General features: G+C 42.2%; 2 protein-coding genes across 2 annotated transcripts; both read left to right on the top strand.

Moving 5' to 3' along the window:
* Positions 1–15350: 15350 nt before the first annotated feature.
* LOC101463840 (5,6-dihydroxyindole-2-carboxylic acid oxidase) lies at positions 15351–19944 on the top strand. The gene is made up of 7 exons (XM_004554454.5): positions 15351–15932; positions 16061–16383; positions 17902–18106; positions 18220–18387; positions 18483–18662; positions 18753–18899; positions 18987–19944. The coding sequence occupies exons 1-7, from the start codon at positions 15578–15580 to the stop codon at positions 19172–19174; spliced, it is 1566 nt and encodes a 521-aa protein (XP_004554511.3). The 5' UTR covers positions 15351–15577; the 3' UTR covers positions 19175–19944.
* Positions 19945–21368: 1424 nt separating this feature from the next.
* Positions 21369–26682, top strand: lurap1l (leucine rich adaptor protein 1 like). Its single transcript, XM_012920001.4, has 3 exons — positions 21369–21480; positions 21573–21864; positions 25209–26682. The coding sequence occupies exons 2-3, from the start codon at positions 21658–21660 to the stop codon at positions 25596–25598; spliced, it is 597 nt and encodes a 198-aa protein (XP_012775455.1). The 5' UTR covers positions 21369–21480; positions 21573–21657; the 3' UTR covers positions 25599–26682.

Below are 26682 nucleotides of genomic sequence, written 5' to 3'. Positions count from 1 at the left end.
CACTACCCGACTCACTGGACCCTCTACAGTTTGCATACCGCCACAACAGGTCCACTGATGATGCCATAGCCCTGACACTACACACTGCCCTGTCACACCTGGAGAAGAGAGACACGTATGTGAGAATGCTGTTTGTAGATTACAGCTCAGCATTCAATACCATCGTTCCCTCGAAGCTGGACAGGAAACTGCAGGATCTAGGACTGAGCAGCTCCCTCTGCAGCTGGATCCTTAGCTTCCTGTCTGACAGACGCCAAGTGGTCAGACTGGGCAGCATCACCTCATCCCCCGTCACACTGAACACTGGTGCTCCACAGGGGTGTGTACTGAGCCCTCTCCTATACTCACTCTACACCTACGACTGCACAGCCACTAACAACTCCAACATCATTGTGAAGTTTGCGGACGACACTACAGTGGTAGGTCTTATCACCAACAGTGATGAGACGGCTTACAGGGAGGAGGTCAGCGCCCTGACCCACTGGTGTCAAGACAACCATCTCACCCTCAACGTCGCAAAGACAAAGGAGTTGATAGTGGACTTCCGGAGGTGCAGAGAAGTACACACCCCCATCACCATCAACGGCGCTGCTGTGGAGAGAGTGAGCAGCTTCCGGTTCCTTGGTGTACACCTGGCTGAGGATCTTACGTGGTCAGTACACACAAACAAAACAGTGAAGAAGGCGCAGCAGCGCCTCTTCTTTCTCAGGAGACTGAAAAGATTCGGCATGAGCCCCCGCATCCTCAGGACCTTCTATCACTGTGCCATTGAGAGCATCCTCACTGGATGCATCACCACCTGGTATGGCAACAGCACCGCCTACAACTGCAAAGCTCTCCAGCGAGTAGTGCGGTGCTCTGAACGGATAATTGGAGGTGAGCTTCCCTCTCTCCAAGACATCTACAGGAAGCGCTGCCTGAGGAAAGCGGGGAGGATCATCAAGGACTCCAGTCACCCCAGCCATAAACTGTTCAGACTACTTCCATCAGGAAGGAGGTTCTGCAGCATCCGGTCCCGTACCAGCAGACTGAGAGACAGCTTCTTCCACCAGGCCATCAGACTGCTGAACACGTCATAGACACCTCAGCTTCACTACTGGAACTTTAACATTATGCACTCCATACTGTACAGTAACGCCACTGTTTTGCACATGTCTCAACTCTGTATATTTTTATATATTTTATTTATTGTTTACTCTATTTAATTTGTAAAATATGTGTATACACACACACACACACACACACACACGTAGAAAAATATTTAGTATACACATCCAGAAATGCATATACTATTATATATTGTACATATATTTATTAGTTTCAGATGTAGCCATTCTTGTATTTTGCTTGTTTACATTATTGTATTTTGCACAACTCTGTTCCTTGTGAAGCTCGCACACAAGAATTTCACTCACATGTGCTGTACCAATGTACCTGCACATGTGATGTAACAATAAAAGTGATTTGATTTGATTTGATTAAAAATGGGAAAAAGTTGTAGTGATTTATTGAAATGTGGAAATATAAAAGGAAATACAGCATAGAAGGAAAAACAGAGTTTATGCAGTTCTAACAACCTTGAAACTCAACATTTGGTATGACCACCTTTATTGAATACAAGCTATTAAAAACACATTTTCTTGTCATTCTTTCAGGAGTCTTCAGGAATAGTTCTTCAGACTTCCTGACGGAAATCCAAAGCTCTTCTTTGGATGTTTCTGACTTTTTCTTTTTCCTGTTCTCTGTCAAAATGATGCCACACCACTTCGATAATGTTGATGTTCAGGCTTTGGGGAGGCCCATGACTCATAGTGTTCGACTGTATGTTTTTCTACCCAGGTATGGTTTTGGAAGTGTGTTTGGGATCACTGTCAAAATTCCATGAATTGTGAAAGATCTCTAATATCTATGGCTAAAATGCATGATAGATCCTCCACCATGTTTTACAGATAGCCGTAGACACTGATTTAACTCTCTCCCGACTGTACACACTCATGATGATCCAAAATTTTTATTAGCTGCTTCATAAAACCTGTTGCAACTGATGTTCAGTCCAGTTCTTGTGTAATTTGACAAACTTGAGCCTTTTTCCCCCCGTTTCCCTTCCTTAAGATTATTGCTTGTTGACAGCAACCCTTCAAATAAGTCCATTTCTGTTGAGGCTTCAAAGATCAGTACATGGTTCAGCTGAGGAACCAGATGCATCTCTTAGATCCTGTCAGGTCTTTGCTGGATTTGAATCTAAGGGGGGTTCAGGTTTTTCTTTTTTCATAACGATGACTTCCAGATGTTGTTCACATGCTTAGTTTTTCAAGCTTCCGCTCATCCAGTTTGTTCAATTTCATAAGGGCACATTTCAACCATGCCAAGATAGGTCAATTTTTCTACTAATAGCTACTTGGGAATCACCCTGTTAGTGAAACATTTTATGCCTGTCAAACTGTTATCTTTGACTAACTTTGGCAACAAATTATATGTTTTTGTGACAGACTGATAGTAACAAACATTCCTCTGGAAATGGTCGAGTTCAAGGACTGGACTGAAAATGAATGAAAAAGCAGCCAATGTCCAGAGAACAACTTGAAAAGGTTGCTCAAGACCACAAAAAGAGTCTGACTCCTTAGATGCAACATATAAAGAAATGAATGTTAAATCAAGACATTTGCACAGTCCATGAAACCTCACTTCATCTTTGTGTTGTTTGCTGGGTGTCCATTCTCCATTTTGCTTTTCTCACTCAGTCTTCAAGCCTCAAGCATCTCTAGCAGTAGTGTTACTCTACTAATAAAACTAGCTACCACTATAGCCAAAGGCTCTCACTGGTAACTGGAATGAAATATGGTCACTTGAACCATTTGCTCTCACTGCTCTCAAACTCGCAAAAGCAAACATCCCTGTTTTGAAGTTCAGCCAAATGCGGTCAAGATTTCAGCAATTTAAAGGCAATCTCTTCCAATTTTTTAGATATCTGATTCAACTCACAGCTCCCACTGATGATGTCACATAAACTAGGCCAGCATAATTTTTCTGAAAAGTGTTGTTTCTCCAGTAACGAGGAGCACGCTCTTAACCTCCATCCCTGTCATCATCCTCTTCTTTCCGGCATTTTAATTGGCCGGGGCTGGAGCAGCCCCCTCCAACCCAGCTGTTTTCTTGCAGCATCCTGCAGCAAGACTTGTTCTTCACTAATTACCGCCACTGCCTGCGATGAACTGTGACACGGCCGGCTCCCGTTGAATTACCCTCGCCTTTTCCCGTGTCAATATCCTTCCTGATTTTCATACATCAGTAAGAAATCTACATAGGAGTGCAAAGGGCTGACCAAAAAATGATGCCTTCTAAAGAAGCTCCGGCAAGACGAATGACTGTTAAAAAGCAATCAAGTGGTAGCAGCAGTCTGGGTGGTAGATCTCTGTAGTTTATTGCTAACGCCCGGTCACAGCACCTCTGCTGTTTAAATTATTGCTATGTAAATCACCTGAAGTGCTTTGGTATTGGAAAGCAGCAGATTTAAGATGCTGGTGCATGTGCTAAGTAGACAGTATCCCGATATTCGCCGAGGCCTCCATTTGAGGGACTAACTCCCGCTATTCATCAGCGTGTCAGTCTACCTCAAGCTGGCACTACATTCTCAGAAGTTCCCTGGCGGAACAAATGAAGTTCTCCCTGACTCACATATAAAATGCTTATTCTGTATTTCTGCAAAATGGATGTGAAGCATAGTGCCTGAAAAGTTCTGAACTACCCTGAAGTGGGAGCACTTTTACCTTATATGTGACAGCACTCGTATTCGTCCCAAAGAGATTTGCATTCAGGGTCCAGTGCATGCAAATCTTTCTGGGACCAGTGTGAATGCAGGTGCTATAAAACAATACCTGTAACAGTTTTCTTTGAATTGGGTTCCATGACATCTAGTTGCTACATTGCATGCAAAATAAGGGCTCCTGGTTAAAATTGCTGCTAAAAAAATTGCAGTTTTCTGTCTGTAATGTATAAGATTATGATAGGAAATGGAGCCCCACCCTTATGAGCTGCAAAAAAAAACATACAAGTTGGATACATGTGTAAGCACAAATCTTTACATGAGTTGTCACTGTCCTCTGCTGGCTCTTTTACAGTATTACACCCAGAGAGTGAAAGCTTAAACTTTGTCTCATTGTTAATCACTTCCTGTTCAGAATTTCAACAAAGTGTAATTAAACTACTTCAGCCATTATTTCCCACCTTCCCTAACTATCACTCAGCCGCCAAGCGCAACTCATTTGCGCCGGAATCCGAGCTTGTGACTGTTAATGTGCTTATCACAAAAAACTCCATTGCGCGGATTAATTGCTTAATTGTTTAAAAGTCTCTGTTGTCTTTCCCGGCGCATAGGCGTTTTGTAATAGGAATGCATTCCCTTATTCCCCAGCTTATTTGTATTCCTGTGCCAGATATGGTGCGAAGCTCAATAGAGTTTTCTCCTGTTTTTTTCCCTTTCCCACCTATTCAAGGATCCAAATTGATTTCTCCGCAGCACAGATATATCGGTCATGACCACTGAAAATCTAAGGATATGGGAAATGTTGTCAGGTATGAGGTAACAGCTGTAGTGCCTGTATATATCACACAGTGTCGTTCTTTGCATTCGTTTTGGTAATTCTTTTGAGATACCGGGCAGTGGGGGGAAACAACACACATTACTCAAGGATCTGAGCCCCACTGGGTAGTTCTGCAGTTTCAGCAGCTGATATGAAATGCAAACATGCAAGGACGGAAGAACTCACGCCACCCCCCTTCCTTTCTCAAACACACGCCCCTCCACACATGCATCCCCGGGGCTTTGGTCATGAGGTTGCCTCCTTCCGTACCCAGACAGTCCCACAGTATAAACCTTCATTCACTCCCACCTCAAATAAGTAGTGAAGCGGATTTTCAGCCTGAGAAAATGCTCGCACGCTGTTAATAATCGACTGATTGTTTTTAGATCATTTGGAACGTGACATATAATATCATCATTAGCCCAACCTATCAGAAACTCCTACTTTTGTCTCCTATATGCACTCTGTAACAATTACATATGGGTTTTTTTCCTCACCGCTCAATTATTGACAATGTAAATTGCTCAAACTCCTTATTTGATCCTAATCTGCTACATTTTAAAAGAGAAGAGAATCAATATGGTTGATTTAGTCAAAGGTCAGCAGTTAAAAATTAAAGATAACCGCCACTAGATTATTTGCCACAACAGTTTTATGCAGACACTGTAATGGTTTTCAGAAGCTATCGCCGCACTGAGGTTAAGTTAAAGTTAAATTAATGTTAAATCCCATGAGGAGTACTGGATGACTGCCATTAAACATTGAGTTATCCGGGTGAGCTTGGTTATCCTCAGGCTTTTCGTCTTGTGCCATCCATACATAAAAACCTCCCTTTGGCTTCATAGCCTGGAGCTCTGCTGTTCTGTTTAGTGCTGATTACCAGATTTCAGAGCCTGGCAAACTTATCGTTGGCATTTTATTTTGCTTGTGTACCGATGTAGTCCAAGTGCAGCCTCACAAAGTAACTAGCTCGGCTCTATAGACTCTACAGCTGTTATTGCATAGATCCCTCAAGCTGTAACGGGGTGTTCACATGGGACTCATTCGTAAAGGTGCAAAATACAGAGGAGGAAATGAACACGAGGACTCGGGGCTGGGATCAAATAAATGGCATGAAGGCAACCTGTGATGAAAAAGTGAAGAGGAATGACAAGCAGTTGCAGGCGTTGTCTTAGAGAAAAGGAGCGGGGAGGAGGAGATAAACAGAGAGGCTGACAGTCATATGAACCGCTGCTGTATAGCTCCCTCCTAATGACTCCCACTGCGCCATTTTTACCAAAGGCGGGGATTATCATTAAGCCCAAGTCACATCTTCTCACATGATCCTCCATCCTGCCCAAGGTTTACTCACACACACAGGCAGAGTTGTGAGCACACGAAGAATGGCAGCGAGGCAGTGCGAGCGTGAGCGGTGGTCACAGGACTAACAGAGCCTGGCCGCAGTTCATGAAAAAGTCATGAAATTTCTTTTATGTGAATTTTTCTTTCTTTTTCTTTTTTTCTCAAGACATTAAGCATGACCGACTTTTGATTTTAAAAGTGCCGTGTTGTTTGCACATTCTTTATTTTTTTTAACCAAACCCAGGAGTTTTAACCAAACAACAGTAAAACAAAGTCCACAGCAAGACTTCAAAAGTGATCCCAGAGGAGAGCGCAGCTGAGTGTGTTTGTCTTTTCCTAAGTGGTTTTGTTGCCTAAATCAAACCAAGAGTGAGATGGAAGATACACTAAACAGCAAGAGAAAACAAAACATGTAATGTAACGATAATAAATACAATCATTAAAAAAGACTGAGGTTAATGATCCGTGAAAAAATAAAGAAATAAAAATTTAAAGGCTGTTTCCCAAAGTGCCACAAGGCTCTGTTGGATATTTACATGTGGCTCACATAGCGAATCAGCCTGTTTGATTGATAGCAAGGATCAGCCAAAAGTGTTATTTTATGGGCATCTTAGTGATGTGATATCAATGTCAGCCTTTGGAAAATCTTGTCATACCCCTGATTTATCTTTTTCAATGTTGAGTCAATATATTGTAATACTGTGTAAGTACCAGTCATTTATCATTTAGTGTTTTGGGGATCTTTGTCATGTTGAAAAATGAAACCGGGACATGATTTATTTATTTTTTTTGTCCTCTACCAGTTTCCTCAAAGTTTTTTAAGGACATGCTGCACAACATAGTTTTCAGTTTATAACTCTTTGGGAAATGAATCCAATTTTATTTATCCGGTTGTTCAGTGATGACGTGACGAATCCTACTTCCGGGCCTAAAGTAGTCTGCGTTTAATATGGCTTTTGTGTTGTTAACATGTTTAATGTTATGTATTTTCTTCTATTTAATCTCAAAAAGCTCCTAAAACAGTCAGTGATCCCTGTTGACCTCCCTCGGCTTTTATTACCGCTAATCATTTATTTAAGCTCAGTTTTTAAAACCTTAGGATGTAACTACAGCCCAGCCCATGCAGCAGTATATGAATGACTAACCTCGTATTGTGGATGGATTATCTCAGTTGTTCTCCTGGCTGAAGTTTGGTCCTTTTACAGCATCCTGCCATGCGATTACATTTGTTCCTGACCACGAGAACACTCATGTTAACTTTTATCGGGTATCAAAAAGTTAGCTTGTTTATATTATGCTAACATAGCTGTGTCGCTAGCAGTCACGTAGCACATCATTATATACCAGCTAGCCAAACTTCAGTAACCCTACAAACGTCACTGCTGTTTAGTTTTCTGTCTTCATTTATGTTGGAAGTAATAACAGAGCTGTACGTTTTAATTTGTTTCCAAAACCCCGCAGTCAGGACATGCTATATTGTATTTAGATAGAAGCTAGCGAGCTAACTCCCTGCTAACTTCTAACTCCGTTAAATGTCATAAATTCCGTTTTCATGGATGCCTGGATGTTAAACTCAATTGTTACACCTGGTAGAGCAGAACGCTGATCATTTTATTAAAGATGAAAGACTTTAGACAGTTTTTCAACTCTCAGTAATGCCATAGTGATCGTTTGATATATGGACCTGCAGCGGAGTTTAGGCCCAGACACGGCTAGTGACGTCAGACTTAACGACCGGATAGAGCACCGTTGATTTAAAAAATACTAATTTATGCCTGTCAGACTTTGCTATCTTTAGAATTTTTCATAGAGTCGACTAAAAAAATTGGAACAAATTATGTGTTTTTGCAACAGGCTGCTACTAACATAGTGTCAGTTAGGTGTAGACACCACAGCGGCTTATCTCTTGAGTTAGGTGCCTTTTTTTATGATTGAATGATTCGTAGGTCAGTGTTAAAGTGGCTTAACAAACAAAAAACATTCATCTGAAAATGATCAGGTACAAAGACTGGACTGAAAATGAGTGAAAGGCAGCCAACTGCCTCTGAAAGATCACTTTAAAAATGACAAGAAAGTTTGTTTCCTTCAAAGAAAAATATAAAGAAATGAAGGGTGGATCAAGACTTTTGCACATTATTGTACATCTGTTAAAAAGTAATTAATTTTGCCTATTTGGCAGTTTAATTAAGGCTAAACTGATGTCTTTGACAGACAGTAAAGACAAATAGTGAAAAGCTGGTGGCTTCTGTCCTGGAATATGACCTTAAAACACTGCAGTGCATTTTCAGGTCAATAGAACTTTGAATTATTAAACACCCATGACAATAAATCATAGAAAATTCATTTAGGGCAGATATAACACTCTAAGGTCAGAATAATTCATAATCATGTCTATTACAGTATTCATCTTGACTTTAAAAAAAAGTAGAAGATAAGAACTCGGGGAAAGAAATAATGTTTAAATGGTCCAAACAACTTTGCAACACTAACAGGCCTCCTTATAGTCCTCAAGGGCACATAGGAACAGCATATGCATGAGGAATGTGGCTCTACTTTCAAAAGTTACAACATGAGAATGAGCTTAGCGCTAGCTTTGTAAAATCCTCTCCGTCACGCCCCAATTATGAAACAATACAAGCCAGCTGGAATCATGATAACCAACGTGAAACTCATGTGACTCAGTTAAGAGTCTTTGCCTTACGGTGTAAGGAGTCACGTTGGGGAAAGAAAGAAAAAGATGGTTCTCCTCTTTCAAAGCTGTGGCTTTGTTGTGACATTGTTTTATAAGCCCGAGGAGAACATTTAAATGATGAATGACTTGGCATGCAAATTATTAATACTGACAGCATCAGTACCCTTCTGTCTTAGCAAGAACAAAGTGGTAGTGACAACTTGCCCCAGACTGAAACATATTAGCTTTAAAGCAAACTACATCAAAACATTACTCAGTTAGATCTTTGACAATGAAATGAGACTTTTTATCAGCAGGGAGGAAGGAGTGCTAACAACATGAAGTACTCTGTTGCAAGCAAAACTGCGGCATTTACTACCTTACTCTTGTATTGTGAGCTGAGCATGTTTTTAGTGCAACACCTGGTGAAGGTGAAGCTAGTTTTAGCCACTTTTTATAAATAACCCTGTTATTTTCCAGCTAAAGAGTCACGCCCTCTCAAAGGTTTGGTTGGTTGGTTTGGTTCTTTTTTAAATATACCTTATTTTCTTACAAATGTTTTATTTGTATCTAAATAATGTATGCTTTTATCTTTTTTTGACTCTAAACACCTTTGTTTATTCTGGGAATAAAGTTCAAAATAATCCTTATTTGTGTTATGATGGGTCTTGGTGCAGGTCCTGTCTGAAACAAGCTGTTTCAGTTAGGGCTAATTTCCCTTTAAGCTAAGTTTCTCCTGATTGGCTGCCCCTCTCCAAACTCTTTTTGAACCATAGGCGGGGCTTCTGCCATAGCTGTGTGCCTGAGATGACCATGCTTTGACTGAGATCATAGAGAGCTGAGGGGAACTGTGCTGGAAATGCTAACACACTCAAGTAGGAATACACTCATTAGCACACCTGTTACTCTGCTCGTTAACACATATATGCAATTAAGCCAATCGCATGGCAGCTACTTAATACATTCAGACATGTAGACACGGTCAACACAACCTGCTAAAGCTAAAAACCAGAGATCAGAATAAGAAAGAAAGCTGATTTAAGTAACTTTGAATGTGCCAAATCCATTGGGCATCTTTCTTTGCCTTTAGACAACAATTCTGATGGCAAAAGAGCCAAACGGGACAGGCAAAAAAAAAAAAAAAAAAAAAAAAAAAGAATGTGCCATGGTTGCTCTGAGTGTTTCAGAAGCTGCTGATCTACGGGGATTTTCCCATGTGACCATCTCGAGGATTTAAAGAACGGGCTGAAAAAGAGAAAATATCCAGTGAGCAGCAGATCTCTGGGTGAAAATGCCTGGTTGATACCAGAGGTGAAAGAAAGACCAGTGCTTTGAGCTGATAGGAAGGCAACAGTAAGTCGAATCACCACCAAAATCTGCAGAAGACCCTCTTGAGCGTGCAACACGTCGAACATTAAAGCAGATGACCTGCAGCAGGAGACAACCGCACCGGATGCCGCTACAGTTTTCTGGGTTTCACAAAACTTGTACAGTAAAAGATCAGAAAGATGTTTCCTCGTCTGATGGTTTCTGATGCGACACAATTGGACATAAACAACCATGGACCCATGCTGACTTCATGGGTTCCAGTTGCTGGTGGAGATGTGGGGGGTATTTTTGTGGCACACTTTGATCCTGCTTTGTACTTACTGAGAATTGTTTAAACACCACAACCTATCCGAGTGTTGCTGCTGATCACGTCCATCCCGTATGAGCACAGTGTACCCATCTTCTTATGGCTGCTTCCAGCAGATAACGCACCAAGTCATCAAGTTCACACCGGTTTCTTGAACATGACAATGAGTTCTCTGCACTCAAATGACCTCCAGTCACCAGATCTCAGTCCAATAGAGCACCTTTGGGATAGGAGATTCACATTATGGATGAATTATGTTATTGCGTCAATGTGAACCAAACTCTCAAGGAATGTTTCCAGCACTTGTTGAATCTGCGCCATGATAGATTAAAGCAGTTCTGAGAGCAAAGTGGATCCACCCCGATATGATGCATATCGTAGCTTCAGTTGGATATTTAAAGAAAAGCTGCCTAAATTTTGTACTTACTGCACAACTATTCCATGCATTTAACTGCAAGTGTTGTTTTTGAGGAACACTCATTTTCTGCTGCTTTACTCTTTACTTGCCATTCAACAGAAAGCAGATGTTGTTATTTAAAGTCAGACCCTTGACATGAACTTGTTTTTCTTCCTCTCCTGAAAGATCTCCCTATGACGAGCATTTGATGTGTGAATTTGCAAAGCATCTGGTTGCTAATTAGAGGATGTTGATCCCCCTGGAGGATAGCTAATATACATGTCCTCGATGTTGTTAGATAATATCTAACAATTAAAAGCTATCAAGTGCCCTCTGAAATCCAGGGTAAGGCTTGCTGTGAATTAAGGGCAGACTGTAAGATGTTTTTGAAAGCATCTGCCTTGCTGATCCTGCCCTAGATTTTAAGTCCTTAGGGTTATGGCTGCAGAGTCTGTAAGCAAAAACAGACTTTTTTTTCTCTAATTGCAAAACTGCCTTGAGGTTATGATAGCAGCACACCAAAATAATCAAGATTTTTCACTGGTATCATCAGCTTATTTGGAGTAATCAGTGCTTTTCTTTTTTGTTTCCACCTCAGCTCCTTCACCTGAGGAACAATGAAGCAAATCAACATCCACGTGCTCGAGGGGCAGTTGAGGGGAGATTTCAATTGAATGTTGTAGAAATAATTCATAGAACAGCTAAACTGGGGGGAAATGACACAAAGCAGAGGTTTTTTGCTTCTTCTGCATATTAAACTTTTTATAGTCGTGGAAACAATTGAAAACTATGAACTCACACAGTATAAGACTCATAAGAAACACCTCTCACAAAGACTGATGATTTTGGGTATTTGCACATATCGTGTGTTTTCTATTGAATCTAACATTACTGTATCTCCGGCCCTGGAGGTAACCGGAGATCGACAGACGGATTGGTGCGGCGGCTGCAGTGATGCGGACGCTGCACCGGTCCGTCGTGGTGAAGAGGGAGCTGAGTGTAAAAGCGAAGCTCTCAATTTACCAGTCGATCTACGTCCCTACCCTCACCTATGGCGACGAGCTGTGGGTAGTGACCGAAAGAACGAGATCGCGGATACAAGCGGCGGAAATGAGCTTCCTCCGAAGGGTGGCTGGCCTCTCCCTTAGAGATAGGGTGAGAAGTTCGGCCATCCGGGAGGGGCTCAGAGTAGAGCCGCTGCTCCTCCACATCGAAAGGAGCCAGCTGAGGTGGTTCGGGCATCTGACAAGGATGCCTCCTGGGCGCCTCCTGGGGTTGGTGTTCCGGGCATGTCCCACCGGGAGGAGGGCTTTAGAGCATATATCAACAGTGTGCATCGGCAGTGATGCTTTTCTCTTATATAAAAGGTAGGGTGGCCTTCTTTAACAAAAAGAAGACAGCCAGAGTGTCTGGTGTTTATTTATAAGGCTCTACTTCAAAGACTTTCTGGTCACCTGTAATCTCTTATTACATTTAAATAGAGTATTTACAGTGTCAGGTCACAGGACTTTCTAACACCAGCTATACATTTTACTCACGCTGGGCTTAGAAAAACTGGATGAATGGGCGCTCAGTGTGTTGAGCGGGCGACCACGTGACATACGGCTGAGAGCAGCAGGCCCAAGTTTGAGTCTGACCTGCAGCCCTGTGCATCATGCCTTCTCCTCTCTCTCTCTCTCTGCCCCTGCTTTTCTGTCCTTTCTTCACTGTATCTATCAAAATACAGCAGGAAAAAAAGAGCCAAGGTCCCGATCTCAGCGAGGCTGCATGTTTAAAGGATTTAAGAATCATCATAATAAAATAACTTTATCCAGATAATTAATTTGGGGTGTTACTCTTTGTTTGTGGAGGCATGACCCTGGATACAAACATCACAGTGAATCAAGAAAATTAGCTAAATGCATTAATTACGGCCAACAAAGATAAAAAATTATGTGGAGGGAATCAGAGAATCAGAGTTAGTAAGCATAACCAGTTAGACCACTACCCAATAACACAGTCTGATGGTGAGAGTTAGCAAAATAATTATAGATAGTTACTAGTAACTTTGAAAGAGATTTTAACTGAAAATTAGGTAACATTCCATCTAACACAAGGACTGAGTTATCTTATATGTAATATCTTTATACGTATAAAACTTTTATTAGAACTAACACAAGCAAAGGCACAAATTAAACATAATAAATGCCGTAACTACACGTAAAACAAGAGTTGTACATGATTAATGAATGACAATTAACAGTAACCTTCACCTCAAATGCAGCTGATAAATAATGTGGTGAGATCAGAATCGTATTTAAAAGAAGAAAGTCGTTTAAAGTTTTGGAAACTGAGCAAACAGAAGAAGTCTGGATACTTCTTATATGTGGGTCAGCATTTTTCTGAAGGTTGCTTGCTGTGGTTACACAAAGTAATTCAAAGCTGCACAAAGACTTATGGTCTCTTTATATGTGAGCCTTTGAAGATAAATCCACAAAAGTCACATCGGACCAATAGCGAATCTGTTTATCATTCAGTGGCTATTCTCAAAAATGTGACTTTTGAACTGACGTAACAGGAAAATAAGTCCTGGAGATTTAATTCAAATTCAGACTCTCAGCACTGTTTGGATTATCATGGCATCAAGCGTAACGGTGGGCAGATTAGCGTTCTGTAAAACAGGAGAAATAATGAGCAGAGGAAACACGCTGCTGTTCGCCTGATCGGTCCTGCCAGAATTTATTTAGCAAGCACAAGCAGACATCTTTGCTTCTTTTGTCACTTAGCTTAACCACAGTTGTTCACTGTCAATCAACAGTATCAACATAAAAGAAAAATGCAGATAAAATAAAAAGATACACATTTATCATAAACAAATGAAGAAAAGAAGCCAAGGTGTCATGTGAATGGTTTGTTGTGAAGGCTTACATTCAGTCTTCGTTGTGAAGTGAGCTGTAACTCATTCTTTAGAAGTGAATTTAACTTAGAGCTGCAGGAAAACATGTTTTTCTCTCTCTCTGGTGTCTTTGGTGGTTGAAAGATTCATCGTATGGTCACACGTCCAAGCTGTTAAACATTTGGGAGGCTTGCTAGCAAACATGTCGTATCTATGTTTTTAAATTACAGCCATCTTTAGGAGTGTGTTGTACTCCGTGTTGAAGAATATTAAATAATTCCTTAAAGTTAGTTGGAAACAGAAGGTCCTTATGTGTGACAGGTATACAGCTTTCCCTCCTGCTGTGTCTGAATTTACTCCTGATGAGACAACATGATGTCCCACCTTCTGCTTCTCTGGGATTGTAAAATTCATATATTCTTACTTTTTATGGTCTTTTATAACAGACATGCCGAGAAACTGTTTACCTCTTTACCATTTACATCTTGCACTATAAAGTTTTTGTAGTCCTGAGGATTTTTTTCGAGACTTTTGCAAAGATTTTGGATATATTCGAAATATAATGACCTTGTCTACATAACACACAGTTGGCTAACAAAAAATCTGAGCTTGCCCTTTATTAATCGCCGATAAGTACTGTGTGTTTGCATGGGAACTACAGCACTTCAGCCAGCAGAACCAGCTTCAGCACTGGTTGTGTGGGGAACCCAGATGACATTATTGTGTGGTGTGACCTCCCCAGGCCACATCTTGGGTTTCCCCTCCCTGCATGAAACATCATTATACCTTCTTTATCTCCAACAACCAGACTTGCCACCATTATTACCTCAAAAGCATTCCTACATGCAATCCCTCCGGTCTGACATCACACAGCTAGTTCTCATGACACTGATCACCTCATTCCCCACGTCACATTACTGCCAGAGGGGCTGGAGATAGGGAACTTTCAGATGGAGAAGAGTGTGCCTTAGGTTTGTGCGTGCAGTACGAGCCCTCAACAAACACTGTGTGTTTCTGTGTAAGCTCTGACTGGGACGACAAATTTCCTTGTAGGCAAGTTATAACAATCTATCACGCGGAGCATTTAAAAGGCTGATTAAACCAGCAAAGTATTTATTGATCTGTTTTGAATTCAGATTTTAAATTTCCATGCATGACGTGAAAGGAAATAGGAACCTGTTGCATTGTTATTTATTCTGATTTAAAACACAGAGACATTTTTACATTTCTCAAAGACTTTTTCTTGTGGGATAAATGCTGTTCGTGCTTTCAAGTCTCACATGCTCTGGACAGTAAAATCAGGCTCGGGTTTGGGGAAAGAAGGAGGTGGAGAGGGAGGGTGGAGGGGCCTTCCTGAGAAGTCAAATGACCTGAAATATGATCACTTTAGCAAACCTCTGAGGCAAGATTAAATTCCAGTGTCACACACACTAGGTTGAATTTCTTCAACATGCTGAAAAAAATTTTTTATTATTATTTTAACTCTCCAAACATCTATTCCTTTGCTAAAAGATTTGAGAGGGGGGAACTATTACTTCATAGCTAATTAATTTTCATACAGTGCTCATAAAAGCGCACTGAGACGTTACACTGTGTGTGTGGAAGTAGTCATTTATCATAATTTGTGTTTCTTAGAGTCGGTTATTAATTGGACTTTCTTACATTTAATGCTGTGTTTATTCGGTCGACTGTAGACATCCAGGGACTTTTTTTAGAGGAATAAAAGTGTGCATGACCGGATCACACTGCCTTCTCCATCCCTAGGAAATATGATGTTATGTGATGGGATCACGCGGGAGTCAGTAAATCCGGTAGTCATGCGCTAATCCGGTATTTAAGGTCGTCGGTTCAGTGGTTTTGGGGGGGAAACAGAAGTGGAGTCTTGCGTGGGTGCATGGAAGGTGGAGGTTTACACCCACTCATTTGGCAGAGAAGAAATAACTTCTGATGTGAAGTGATGCAAGTGTATTTTGGGGGAAAATAATTAGTTCAGGTTTGTACTCGAAGTCAGTCAGTAAAAACAGACTAGAAACCAGCCGTGCGTAAAACTTTGGCAGCGACTTTTCTTTTTTGGATAATGTGGCAGTTCTGCTTTTTGGTGATTGTGGGCGCGGTGGTTGTGAGCGCTCAGTTCCCCAGAGAGTGTGTGACTCCAGAGGGTCTCAGGAGTGGACAGTGCTGCCCGTCGCCTTCTGGACTGCCTAATGACCCGTGTGGCTCCAGCACCGGGCGTGGACAGTGTGTGTCGGTGGCGGTGGACACACAGCCGCATGGGCCTCAGTACCCGCACGACGGACGGGATGATCGGGAACGATGGCCCAGCCGTTTTTTCAGCCGTACCTGTCAGTGTAACGGAAACTTCAGTGGTCATAACTGCGGCCGCTGTAAACACGGATTGACCGGGCCCAACTGTGACCAAAGAGTTCCTGTTGGTAAGTGCAAAAAAGCTGCCAAAAATGTACCAATTACGCGCATCTTGGGTATTAAAAACTGATTTCCAATTAGCGCGACCGGTTGAGCTAATATGTTTTTTTTTTTCTCCAATGCTATAATCCTCCAGTGAGAAGAAACGTGATGCAGCTCAACGCGGAGGAAAAGCGTGCGTTCGTGAACGCATTGGACCAAGCCAAGCGCACGGTGCACCCCGATCTGGTGATCGCAACGCGGCACTATCCGGGCATCTTTGGCCCTGACGGGAACACCACGCAGTTTGAAAACGTCTCCATCTACAATTACTTCGTTTGGTCCCACTATTACTCCGTCAGCAAGACCTTCCTGGGCGCGGGGCAGGCCAGTTTTGGGGGCGTGGATTTTTCGCACGAGGGCCCCGGTTTCCTGACCTGGCACAGGTACCACCTGCTCCAGCTGGAGCGAGACATGCAGGTGAGATAGTGCAGATAATTAGATCTATAACAGCGTACACTGTAGTATTGCGGATGTCATTAGGGTCTTTTTAACTCAAATTTGAAAAAGAAAAAAAAACTAACTGATTTTGTTGCCTGAGAGTCGCTAATCATCACTTAATTGTTTATCGACATCTTTAATTTACCAGTTTAACACCGACAAATGTCCTTCTTGCCTCCCACCACCCCACCCTCCCCTGCCCGCTTGTTTTGTTTTGTCTAATGCGCTGTAATGGCGAAGAAATCATAATTGACGAAGCAATGTCACACCTTAATAAGCGAGCAGCGCGCAAAATGTGACTTTAACCACTTCAAATTAGAGATTGGATTCGGTCTGCACACCATCCATTTGGAGAAAACAGCACTGAAAGGAGCTTTGTTGAAGAGGCGTTATTAGACTTTAACGATCACAAAAGTGACACGTGGAGAATGTTAATAATCCGCTCCAGGGTCGGTGTTGCATGCATCAGTCGGGTCACAATTAAGGGCAGAGAATGAGGCTGCTGTGTGTGCTGTGTGGGTTTGAACCCTGTCAGTGTTGGACTCCTGCAGAGAAGCTCCTTCCTTATCCTGAGCAAGTTTCTGGTTTAAATTGGGATCCCTAATTAGTGCCTTGTTTTTTGTTGTTCTGTTTTCATCCTCAAATCTGTCACACTGGTGAAGTTTGAGGGAAATAATAATAATAATAATAATGGATTGCATTTATATAGCGCTTTTCGGGGCCCTCAAAGCGCTTTACAATTCTACTATTCATTCACTCTCACATTCACACACTGGTGGAGGCTCTTTTTTTCTCCAGTAAGAATTAGAATGAACTGTCTCTGCTTCTTGTCCTGCTGCATTTAAATCATATAGGTAAGAATGCCTGGATTTTATTAGTGTGGTGGGGGGGTTTCTATCTTCAACTCACTCTTTTACCCGACTGGTTTCATATCAGCAAGCATAGACTTTAAAAGTGGGATTTGGTAAGTTTTCCTTTGATAAACCACCGGAGAAGAAGAATTGAAGGAGGGAATAATTCACAGCCAAGCAGACAGACTATGTTCCTTTGAGATTCATGAATATTTTGCCCCTATAAATCCTCTATTGAAACATTTTCTTTACCTTTACGCCTTATCTTAAACTACGAGGTTTTGCATTGGAAAGTCATGAAATAAGTCGGAAGCAGAGCAAGAGCGCTGCACTGCAACTTCCTTTCACAAAGTTTCATCATTTCTGAATCCATCGTGACTTTATAGCGCCGTATACATCCCCCCAACTTCTGTCTTCATATAGACGTTCTACATAACTAAAGGGATTAAAAAGACTTCCACTAGAGCTTTCTTTTTTAGCACAATTTATTAAAAATAAACGAAACTTTAAATTAGATCAGAAAGATTGCAATACCGACTCTTCAGACTGAATGCATTTGGTTTGCATCACAGTCAAATACATCCTTATCCATGGCGACACACTCTAACCCAGCCATGCTTTGATTTTATTCATACTCAATACCCAGGACATGCTGCAAAACCCTTCCTTCGCCCTGCCCTACTGGAACTTTGCTATCGGGGGAAACACATGTGACATCTGCACAGATGACCTGATGGGAGCCAGGAGCAATTTTGACATGAACTCTCTGAGTTCTAACTCCATATTCTCCCAGTGGAGAGTCGTCTGTGAGAGCGTGGAGGACTACGACACGCTGGGAACCATCTGCAACAGTGAGGCTGGAGACTGGTGATGTTGCAGTGATCTGTGGGGGGGTTTTGTTTTGGAGTTCTTTTTGAAAATACGGTAATATCCAGGTTGTTTTCCTTTCCCTCCCTCCCTCCAGGCACCGAGTCTTCTCCCATTAGAAGAAACCCGGCAGGAAATGTGAACAGGCCTATGGTCCAGCGTCTCCCGGAGCCCCAGGACGTGGCAGACTGCCTGCAGGTCAACACTTTTGACACGCCGCCATTTTTCTCCACCTCCTCTGAAAGCTTCAGGAACACCATTGAAGGTGAGCGAGCACAAAGATATTTCTGTCTGTCTGTCATACAACTCTTTTGCGTTCACATACACAGCTTTTCGTGCCCTTTCGTGCTATTTTGGCAGGCTACAGCGCCCCCAAGGGGAACTACGACCCTATAGTGAGGAGCCTCCACAACCTGGCTCATTTGTTCCTGAACGGGACAGGAGGACAGACTCACCTCTCCCCGAACGACCCCATCTTCGTCCTGCTCCACACCTTTACCGACGCAATATTTGATGAATGGTTGAGGAGGCACAGCCCAGGTCTTTCAGTAGCATCTGTTTTTAAAAAACGTATTGTCCTTCATAATGGCACGGTGAGCTTTTGTGCTAATTTAAAGTGCTTCCCGACAGATGCGGCTGTGTACCCAGAACAAGATGCTCCCATCGGTCACAACAGGCGCTACAACATGGTGCCCTTCTGGCCTCCGGTGACCAACTCGGAGATGTTTGTGACCGCCCCTGAAAACCTCGGTTACTCTTACCAAGCCGAATGGCCAGGTACACATTTGACCCGCACGCCTTTAATCTCGCCTTCAGAGAAATGCTCAGATGACCTGTAATCATTGTTTACTCCTGCCTTTCCAGGTGAAAATTTCACCCTGAGCGAAATAATAACCATGGCCATAGTCGCTGCCCTTGTGGTCGTCGCGGTCGTTTTCGCTCTCACCACGTGTGCTGTGCGTGCCCGGTCTCACAGGAAGGAGGGCCACCAGCCTCTGCTCGGGGATCAGTACCAGCGCTACGATGATGAGAAAAGCCAATCTGTTGTATAAACTCTCTCTCACACACACAGACACACACAAGCCCCACTTTAAAGCGCCTCTTTGTCTCACAGTGACACGCTTGTGTGGTTTGTTAAAGTCTGAATCTGTTCTCACTAGAACATAAAATCATCTCTTTTGTTGCTGCATTTGTGCGTCTATATTTACAAATAGTGCAGATGTAAATATTGACTTTTACATTTCCTACTTACTGAAGACTTTTTATAATGAAAAGGCCCTGAAATAGACTTTCACCCCGTCTCTGCCCAGCGTCACCCCTCCAGGACCCTGAATTTGATCAGTGGTTAAAAAAAGGCCTTAAATCAGGAATTGCATATCAAGATCAGCTGACTTCTAAGTTCAGTGTTTGCTGATTCACTTAACAAAAAGGGGGCACGCCTGAAAGGAATGTGCCAGTGAGCGTTTTACATCCATTTAAAGTAATGAAGGAAGTAATACTTCCTGAACATGACTATCGTTTTACTAACTGCATACTCTACATCATCCCCTGAGTTTATCTGACTTTTTAGGTTCGCTTGGTTTAGCTGCACAATACCAGAAAAGGTATATTTTATCAAAGTGCCCATGCAATTAAGCCATATTACCCACAAGGGGGTGCTGTAGTTTAATTTCTAGAACTCTGCAGGACCTACTGAACGTTCAATAGATAGATATGCTTTTTTATGATGTGTTAAGTTACTGTTTCACCTGACTTGAAATGTTGCTAATAAACGAAGTAGAAGGAAAATAAAGCACAGTGGTGATTTAAATCAAATGTAAAAGAGTGTCAAGAGTCTTTATTTTCTGTCTTTTTAGCTGAAACACATTTTTCATACAATAGTTGAAAAATGTAATTTATACTTTTGTATTTTTACATAAATAATTCTGTTGAACTTAGGGGCTATACATTAAATAGTTTGGCATCTGGGAATCATTTATGCTACTTAAGGGTGTGAACAATGCAGGCCCACGGGAAAATCACAGAATTTGATGTGGAACAAATACAGTGTAGAAAATTGGCATAGATAGCAGTGGGCATGGATTTCAGGCTCATTTGCTGCCCTGCGTCCTCGTGCAGATGGTGTTACGCGATAAGCGGCACTGCCCACGAGGTTAAACACTGTTTGCATTGAGTTTTTTGCAAAGCAGTGAAACAAATGTTTAGACTTTTTGTGAAACGTCTTGAAATGTCATGAAACCATGACGCTTTCTTTCCAGGCTCTTTACACTACCATGACCTGGATGATTGAGAATCTGCGCAGAGACGTATTTAAACTCTTTACTCAAGAAAAAACTAGAAGAAGTTAGCTTCAGCTGCTTCATTATTCACAAAGGGTGTTTAGTTTTTACACCAGATGGCCTTCTTGATAAGAGCCCCAGAGGCCTTGGGTGACACCAGGGATCTTTTGCTTGTTAGCCAAGTGTGTAAACCCCTGTACTATGGAGCCACTAATCCTAATAAGTGCCCTAATATTACAAAGGTTTTAGCATTAAAATAAACTTAATGCTTAAAGTCTCCACAGAGACCCAAGTCTCCTTTGTTGTTGGGTCAGGAAGTCTGACAAATCGAGGGGTACAACATGGACCTACTTGTTGTATTGACCCCTCGTGACAAGGGAGCAGCCTAACAGTAATCTGGCATGGTGTTGTGTGCGTGTGTCGTCCCTGTGTCTGACAAAAACCTTTACACCGAGCAGCAGGTATACCATCGCCTCAACATCCTACACTGTCGCATACATATGACACAAACAATGCTATAACGACCCCCATACACATTGAGGTGGTACTCAATTGTAATGGAAAATGACCAAAACCAAGCAGAGCAAACTCAGGCTGAGTAGTCGCTAACGAAAAGAGGCATTATATTTTCAGGGGGGGCAGTAACCATGCCCTTCACCCCTCTGGACACGCCCCTGCTATAACTTCATTTATCACTTCTAGCAACCGTCTTTTATTACAGTTACAGGACTCTGAAAGCACCAGTTGACTGTGACTAGTTTCCCTTGACAACACGAGCTCAGCTTGTCGGGGGGGTCACGAGGTGAGAAAATAAAGAGAATTAAAAGACCTTGCAAAAAGTTATTCATAATAAAATTTTAAACAGTCATGCTTATTTTCTTTGTGGGCTTTTGCCACCGCTTTTGAAAAATAATATCCTGGAAACACCTCTGCTTTTTTATTTCTCTCGCTCTCTCGTCTCACCTGTAGGGAGTCTGGTTTCAGAGGAAGCTCCCCCAATGGGAGGGTCCGCGGAGAGCGCGTTGTTGTTAAACTGTCCATTCACGAGCTTAAATGGGAGGTCTGTTGCTGTGGCAGCGGTGAGTTTAGCGTCACAGCGAAGAAGCTGCGATGAGCGCGCGCCTTAAAACTTTTATTAGCATACTTTGACTCCACTCCTCTCTGATTAAAGCTCACGCGAACAGCCCGCCAGGCTGTGGGAATATAACCTCCGTGGTCGCAGATAACTGTCCTGACTGCGTGTGTGATACCCCGCGATGGAGGAGGACAACAGCGTCATGCGAGACTTGAAGGACATAGAGACGAAGTTGGGCCGAAAAGTTCCGGACAGTCTCTTTCGCTCTCTCGCCGGAGGGAAACACGACAAGTCCGCAGCGCCGCATTCAGGGAACTGCAAATGTTGCGCTAACTCTGCGGACATAAAAAGACTGGAAAGCAAAATGATGTTTCTCAAACAAGAGATGGTGAGTGTATTGTCTGAGCTCTATAATAGCTTGCAAACAGTTTAAGTCTTCTCTTTAAAGCTTAGTTTCAGGTGTTGTAAGTAATATTTTAATAATTACTTTCAGATAAATGTGGTGGCATCGTTGTTTACTGCCAGGGTGGTCCTGTTTCTTCTGTTGCGTTCAAGGACCTTACCTAGACACAACAGCATTACCTGAGCTCCAGGTATAACCATTAACTGTGAACGACTGTCACGGGGGCAGGTGACAGCCGTTCACACTGTGCTGCGGGCAGAGGACTGTTTGTGAACTCCCGTCACCTCAGGGCGCTCGCCCCCTCTCCTGTCGTATGATCCAGTCCACTGCAGTTGTGCAGCTGTAATTATCTCCCCATGCTTGCATAGTTTTATCTGCAATCACTCAAATTGTTCTCAAATGTCCCTGGAATGTCCTGCTAGTCTCAAACTCCGACAGAGTCGCAGCAACGCGCCATTTTAAAAAGGTCAAGACTGGTATTAGGAGTCCCGAGCAGATGGTGTGTCATAGCCAGCAGACTGACCCGCTGCCACAGATCTCGCTCTGATAGGATTAGTTTATTAAAGATTACTGTAAGGACAATAGTAGATCTGTAATTGGCTTTTTTTAGACTTAAATTTTTGGTGGCAGTTATTTTGTTATGCAAGCATCCTGTAAAAGGAAAAAAATACTAAATGAATTTATTTTAAATGAAGTGAGTGTAATCCCAACTGTGACTGGTCTCTCATTTCAGCCACTAATCCAATCAGACCACTTCCTGCATGCACACTCACAAGTTTGTGCCAAGAAAGTAGCATTTAGCTTTTCTATTGCATTATTTGCGAGCCCAAACTAATCAAAGGAGCAAATGAACTGTAAACTGCAGTCCCACCAGGTCTGTTTGGGGTTTTGTATCACAAATCATGTTTTGCATCCAGTGCAGACAAAAACTGTGCTGCACTAATTGTGTTTCTGATATTCATTTTGTGATAGAGACCCAGTGGTGCCATCTTATTAACACAACATAGCTGCTTGGCCTATAATTCTGGTGTAACTCCATCTGCTGAGCTTCTGTGTGTGTGTTTGTGCATAAGGCAGGTGGTTATACTTGCAAAACAAACACACCGGCAGCAATGTGAGCCAAATGAAGGGTGGTTACAAATCCACTCTAAAGAAAGGCTGTTGTGTCAAAGCAGCTGTCTGGAACAGTCTACCAACCCTGTCTGCCTTCATCTGCCTCAGAGTGTTTTCACTGTAGCAGGATGTTGCAGCTGCCCCTTTACCAATTTTCATTCAGACCGGGCGTTTGTCACCAAGTAGACGCAGGGGGAATCCCTTTTGAATGACTCCATAGGCAGTTCCATCCACCCTCAATAGCATGGTTTGTCAGGGCAGGAAGTTTAGTCAATGGCCATACTGTGTAAAGTAGGCATCGTTTATCCATTGTCCTGAATAAAAACTGTCTCTTGGCTGTGATTTGACATGCGTACAAGTCGTTTTTCCGGTGTCACATGACCCAACAATGACTGGAGTAGATTGTGTTTTCTCTGACTAATTTATCTGTGGGGGAGAGTACTATTTCTGAGACCAGGAATGATCCTTGAACCTTGATGCTTACAGTAGCAATACTGACACTGCTCGTTTTTAGTTGTTTTCTTGGCTTCCACTTTACTTATGAGCTCTATTTCTTGCACTGTTAGTGGACTTTGACTCTGTCTTTAAATTGTCACGCCACAGCTACTGGCAAGAAGTAGTCCAATGCCTGAATTACGCTTCAGCGTGAAATCTACGCCATAATCTTCCAGACCAGTCGGACTCATTGTGATCTGTGTTGACCGGACATGTAGTTACATTTCTCAGGTCCCTTCAGGTTACCTGGAAGGTTACAACATGAGGTTAAAAGGAGTTTCCAGTTACGACTTCGATTTTCCTCAGAAGTCTATATCTGGCATAACTCATACCTGTCTGTTTATCTACAGATTTAAATAGGGTGCTGGTGTTGCTCACGTGGCTGTTACAGGTTACGTAATTGCTGGGTCATTTGCTCCAGTTCTGTCATTATAAATGCTAAGAAGTACACTTTTCACTACTGTGTTTGTTCTTTTGAATGCATAACTGTTAGGCAATTACAACTAAATAAAATACTCTACAAGCTCCCCTGCAGTGTGCTCAGAACAGTCAGACGGTTGAATCTGGAATACCATCTTTGCTCTGGAGATGATGAGAAAATAGTGGGACCAACAGACAAGTCACACAGTAGAAGAAGAATATACTGGCTGGGGAGAAAATAATTTGGTATGTGAAGCATGATAAGACTTTGCAAATGTCATTTTAAGTCAGCCCACAACTCTTTGTCTCAAGCTGAGCAAAGAGGAAGACTGCTAGAACCCAACTGAGATTTTTATGACCAATGCCGATATCTGCTGATTTAAAAATTTGATCTGTCGGGCACATGAAATGTAAACAGACTTCTCAGACATTTATCATGTGTAGTTATTTATGAATCCTCACTAAGATGATATGACCGCGCGCTTTAAAAATAGTCTTGTTTTGTTGTCACGACAAGTAATGGATAACTCGTTTACCTGACTTTGGTCAGATCAGCTGGTAACTGTTTATGGCGTTTCAAACAAAGGCTCTAAACACTAGTGGCATATTTAAAAAGGGAACTTCTTCCTTTTAGTAACAGAAGTACTTGAACTAAGACAAACAATGTCTTTAAAAAAGATTAAATCAGTTACTAGTAAAATAAAAGTAGGTAAGTTACAGAGGCCTGGATGACCTCCTGTATTCCCCAACCAGTTGTCAAGTCGTTGCTGAGAGTTGCTGGGTGAAATTGGTACTAAAGAGGGTCCTACATCAAAAACCTTTTTGTGATTGCTTCGGTCACTAGCAGATTGCCTGTAGTTTGTATGGAAAATGCCTACATGTCTGCCAACAGCTACCGAATACCCTAGGCACATTTTGCAAGTGTTTGTAGACAAGTTGAAGTTTTTCATACAAACTACAGTGGCCACTGCAATCTGCTAGTGGCCAGAGTAATCACAGGATGGTTTTTCATGCAGCCCTCTATACCTTGTTACAACTAATTTGAGCTTGCAAATGACATCAAGTTCGAGCAATTGCCCACAACCCAACTGGAGATCGTCAACCAGTCTCTAGGCATATGTGAAAGGGTCTAATATTACAAGGTGTAGGTTAATTTTTCTTTCCCCCCTTTAAGTTAAGCTTACCCACTGCTTACATTAGCCATGTATTTAGAGAACAGACATATTGATCTGTTAACCATATTTCCTGAAATGCGAAATGCAGTGACCTTACTTGAATGTTTATTTTTCTCCACAATACAGGCAAATCTTCGAGCCATTGACGTAAAGCTCATGCAGCAGCTTATGTCCATCAACGAGGGCATCGAGTCCATCCGCTGGATGATAGATGACAAAGGAAGCGTCGCCAGCCATGACAGCAGCCTAACCGGCAGCTTATACAGCCTGTCGGACAGCCAGGACGGCGCCTCGCTGCGAGGAAGCTTCAATAGTTTGAATGATGGCAACAGTGACGGCCTGGATGGTCTGTCTGTGGGTAGTTACCTGGACACACTAGCAGAGGACCTCCCGGATGAACCCTCGCCTACGGACCTTGATTGTTTTGTGGATAAAACGGTGATCGACGGCGACGCCTTTGCCAAATCGCCTTTGAAACTCAGGGTGGAGTCGGATGAATACTACTGCTTTGGATAATAATGATAAGCTAAATGTGGCGATTACAGAGGGACTACTGTAATTTGTGAAGAATGGTTTTCAAAAGTATTCTTCACTTTTAAAACAAAATGCTATTTTTTTTTCTCCTCAAATTGTAGCGAGATGTTAGCAAGTCTTACCTGATGACTAATGTTACGTTTTACTTTCCTGACTCTGTCGAATCGACGCGCCTCTTCAAAGCGTTCACGCTTAACATTCATGTCTTAACACTTTAAACGCAGGTTAATTGAAAGGGTGTTTTATCATGATTCAAAGTTCTTGTTTTCAGCTATCCAATACCTCACTGGGTGTATCTGTCACACTTTTTAGCCTAAAGGTATTTTCAAAGGTGGGTGTGGAAAAAGTAGAAACATCAACTGAACAGCCGATTTTCCTCACTATCTGTGGAAAACCCGACTCTGAGTTTGCGTCAGGTCAACCACAATCAGCTGATCCAGACTAGATTGGGATTTAGCAGCCATTTGGAAAATTGGACATTTCATGCTGAGCGATTCTCGAGGTAAAACAGTTTCAAGTGATTAGTCTAAGTGTCACAGCAAGTGCACTTTGCTTCCATGCCAAATCCTGAGCTCCACTGCTGTATGTGTGAAACTTTTAGTTCTGCTTTTTATTGTTTTTGTTTTGTTTACCGACAAGAGTTCCCAAGTCAAACTCTGCTCAGCAGTAGTAGTTAAAGCATGTAGCCTAAAACACAAGAGATTCGTTGCACAGATTCTTGACTGAAAACCAAAGCAGTTTGATTGTCTCATAGATAATTTAGGGCCTGCTTTAACAGCAGATGGGAGGTTTATAAATGATGGACATATGTGGGACACATGTTTTGCTCTGTGGGCAGATTTTAAATTCACTGTTGTTAAAGAACAGTTTAGCGAGAGCGATACACCGCTGTACATACATGTGTTATTTTTAGCTTTAAAGCTCCTGTGTTGACGTATCTGACGTTTGTATTCGCCTGCTTTTTAAAGCAAAAACTGTTTTTTGTTGTTGTTTTGTTTTTGTTTGATTGCTGATGATCTGTTGTGGAAAATGAAATAATATATTGTGATTTTTCTTGCTCATTGTG

The sequence above is a fragment of the Maylandia zebra genome, linkage group LG3 (assembly GCF_041146795.1).
Source record: "Maylandia zebra isolate NMK-2024a linkage group LG3, Mzebra_GT3a, whole genome shotgun sequence".
Lineage (NCBI taxonomy): Eukaryota > Metazoa > Chordata > Actinopteri > Cichliformes > Cichlidae > Maylandia > Maylandia zebra.
Note: the sequence above shows the minus strand (reverse complement) of the source record. Positions and strands in the feature narration are given on the sequence as shown.

Coding starts and splice junctions, on each gene's coding strand:
- lurap1l (XM_012920001.4), top strand. CDS start 21,658: ATGGAGGAGGACAACAGCGTCATGCGAGACTTGAAGGACATAGAGACG. Junction 21,865..25,208: donor TGTTTCTCAAACAAGAGATG/GTGAGTGTATTG, acceptor TCCACAATACAG/GCAAATCTTCGAGCCATTGA.
- LOC101463840 (XM_004554454.5), top strand. CDS start 15,578: ATGTGGCAGTTCTGCTTTTTGGTGATTGTGGGCGCGGTGGTTGTGAGC. Junction 18,388..18,482: donor CTTCAGGAACACCATTGAAG/GTGAGCGAGCAC, acceptor CTATTTTGGCAG/GCTACAGCGCCCCCAAGGGG. Junction 18,900..18,986: donor TTACCAAGCCGAATGGCCAG/GTACACATTTGA, acceptor CTGCCTTTCCAG/GTGAAAATTTCACCCTGAGC.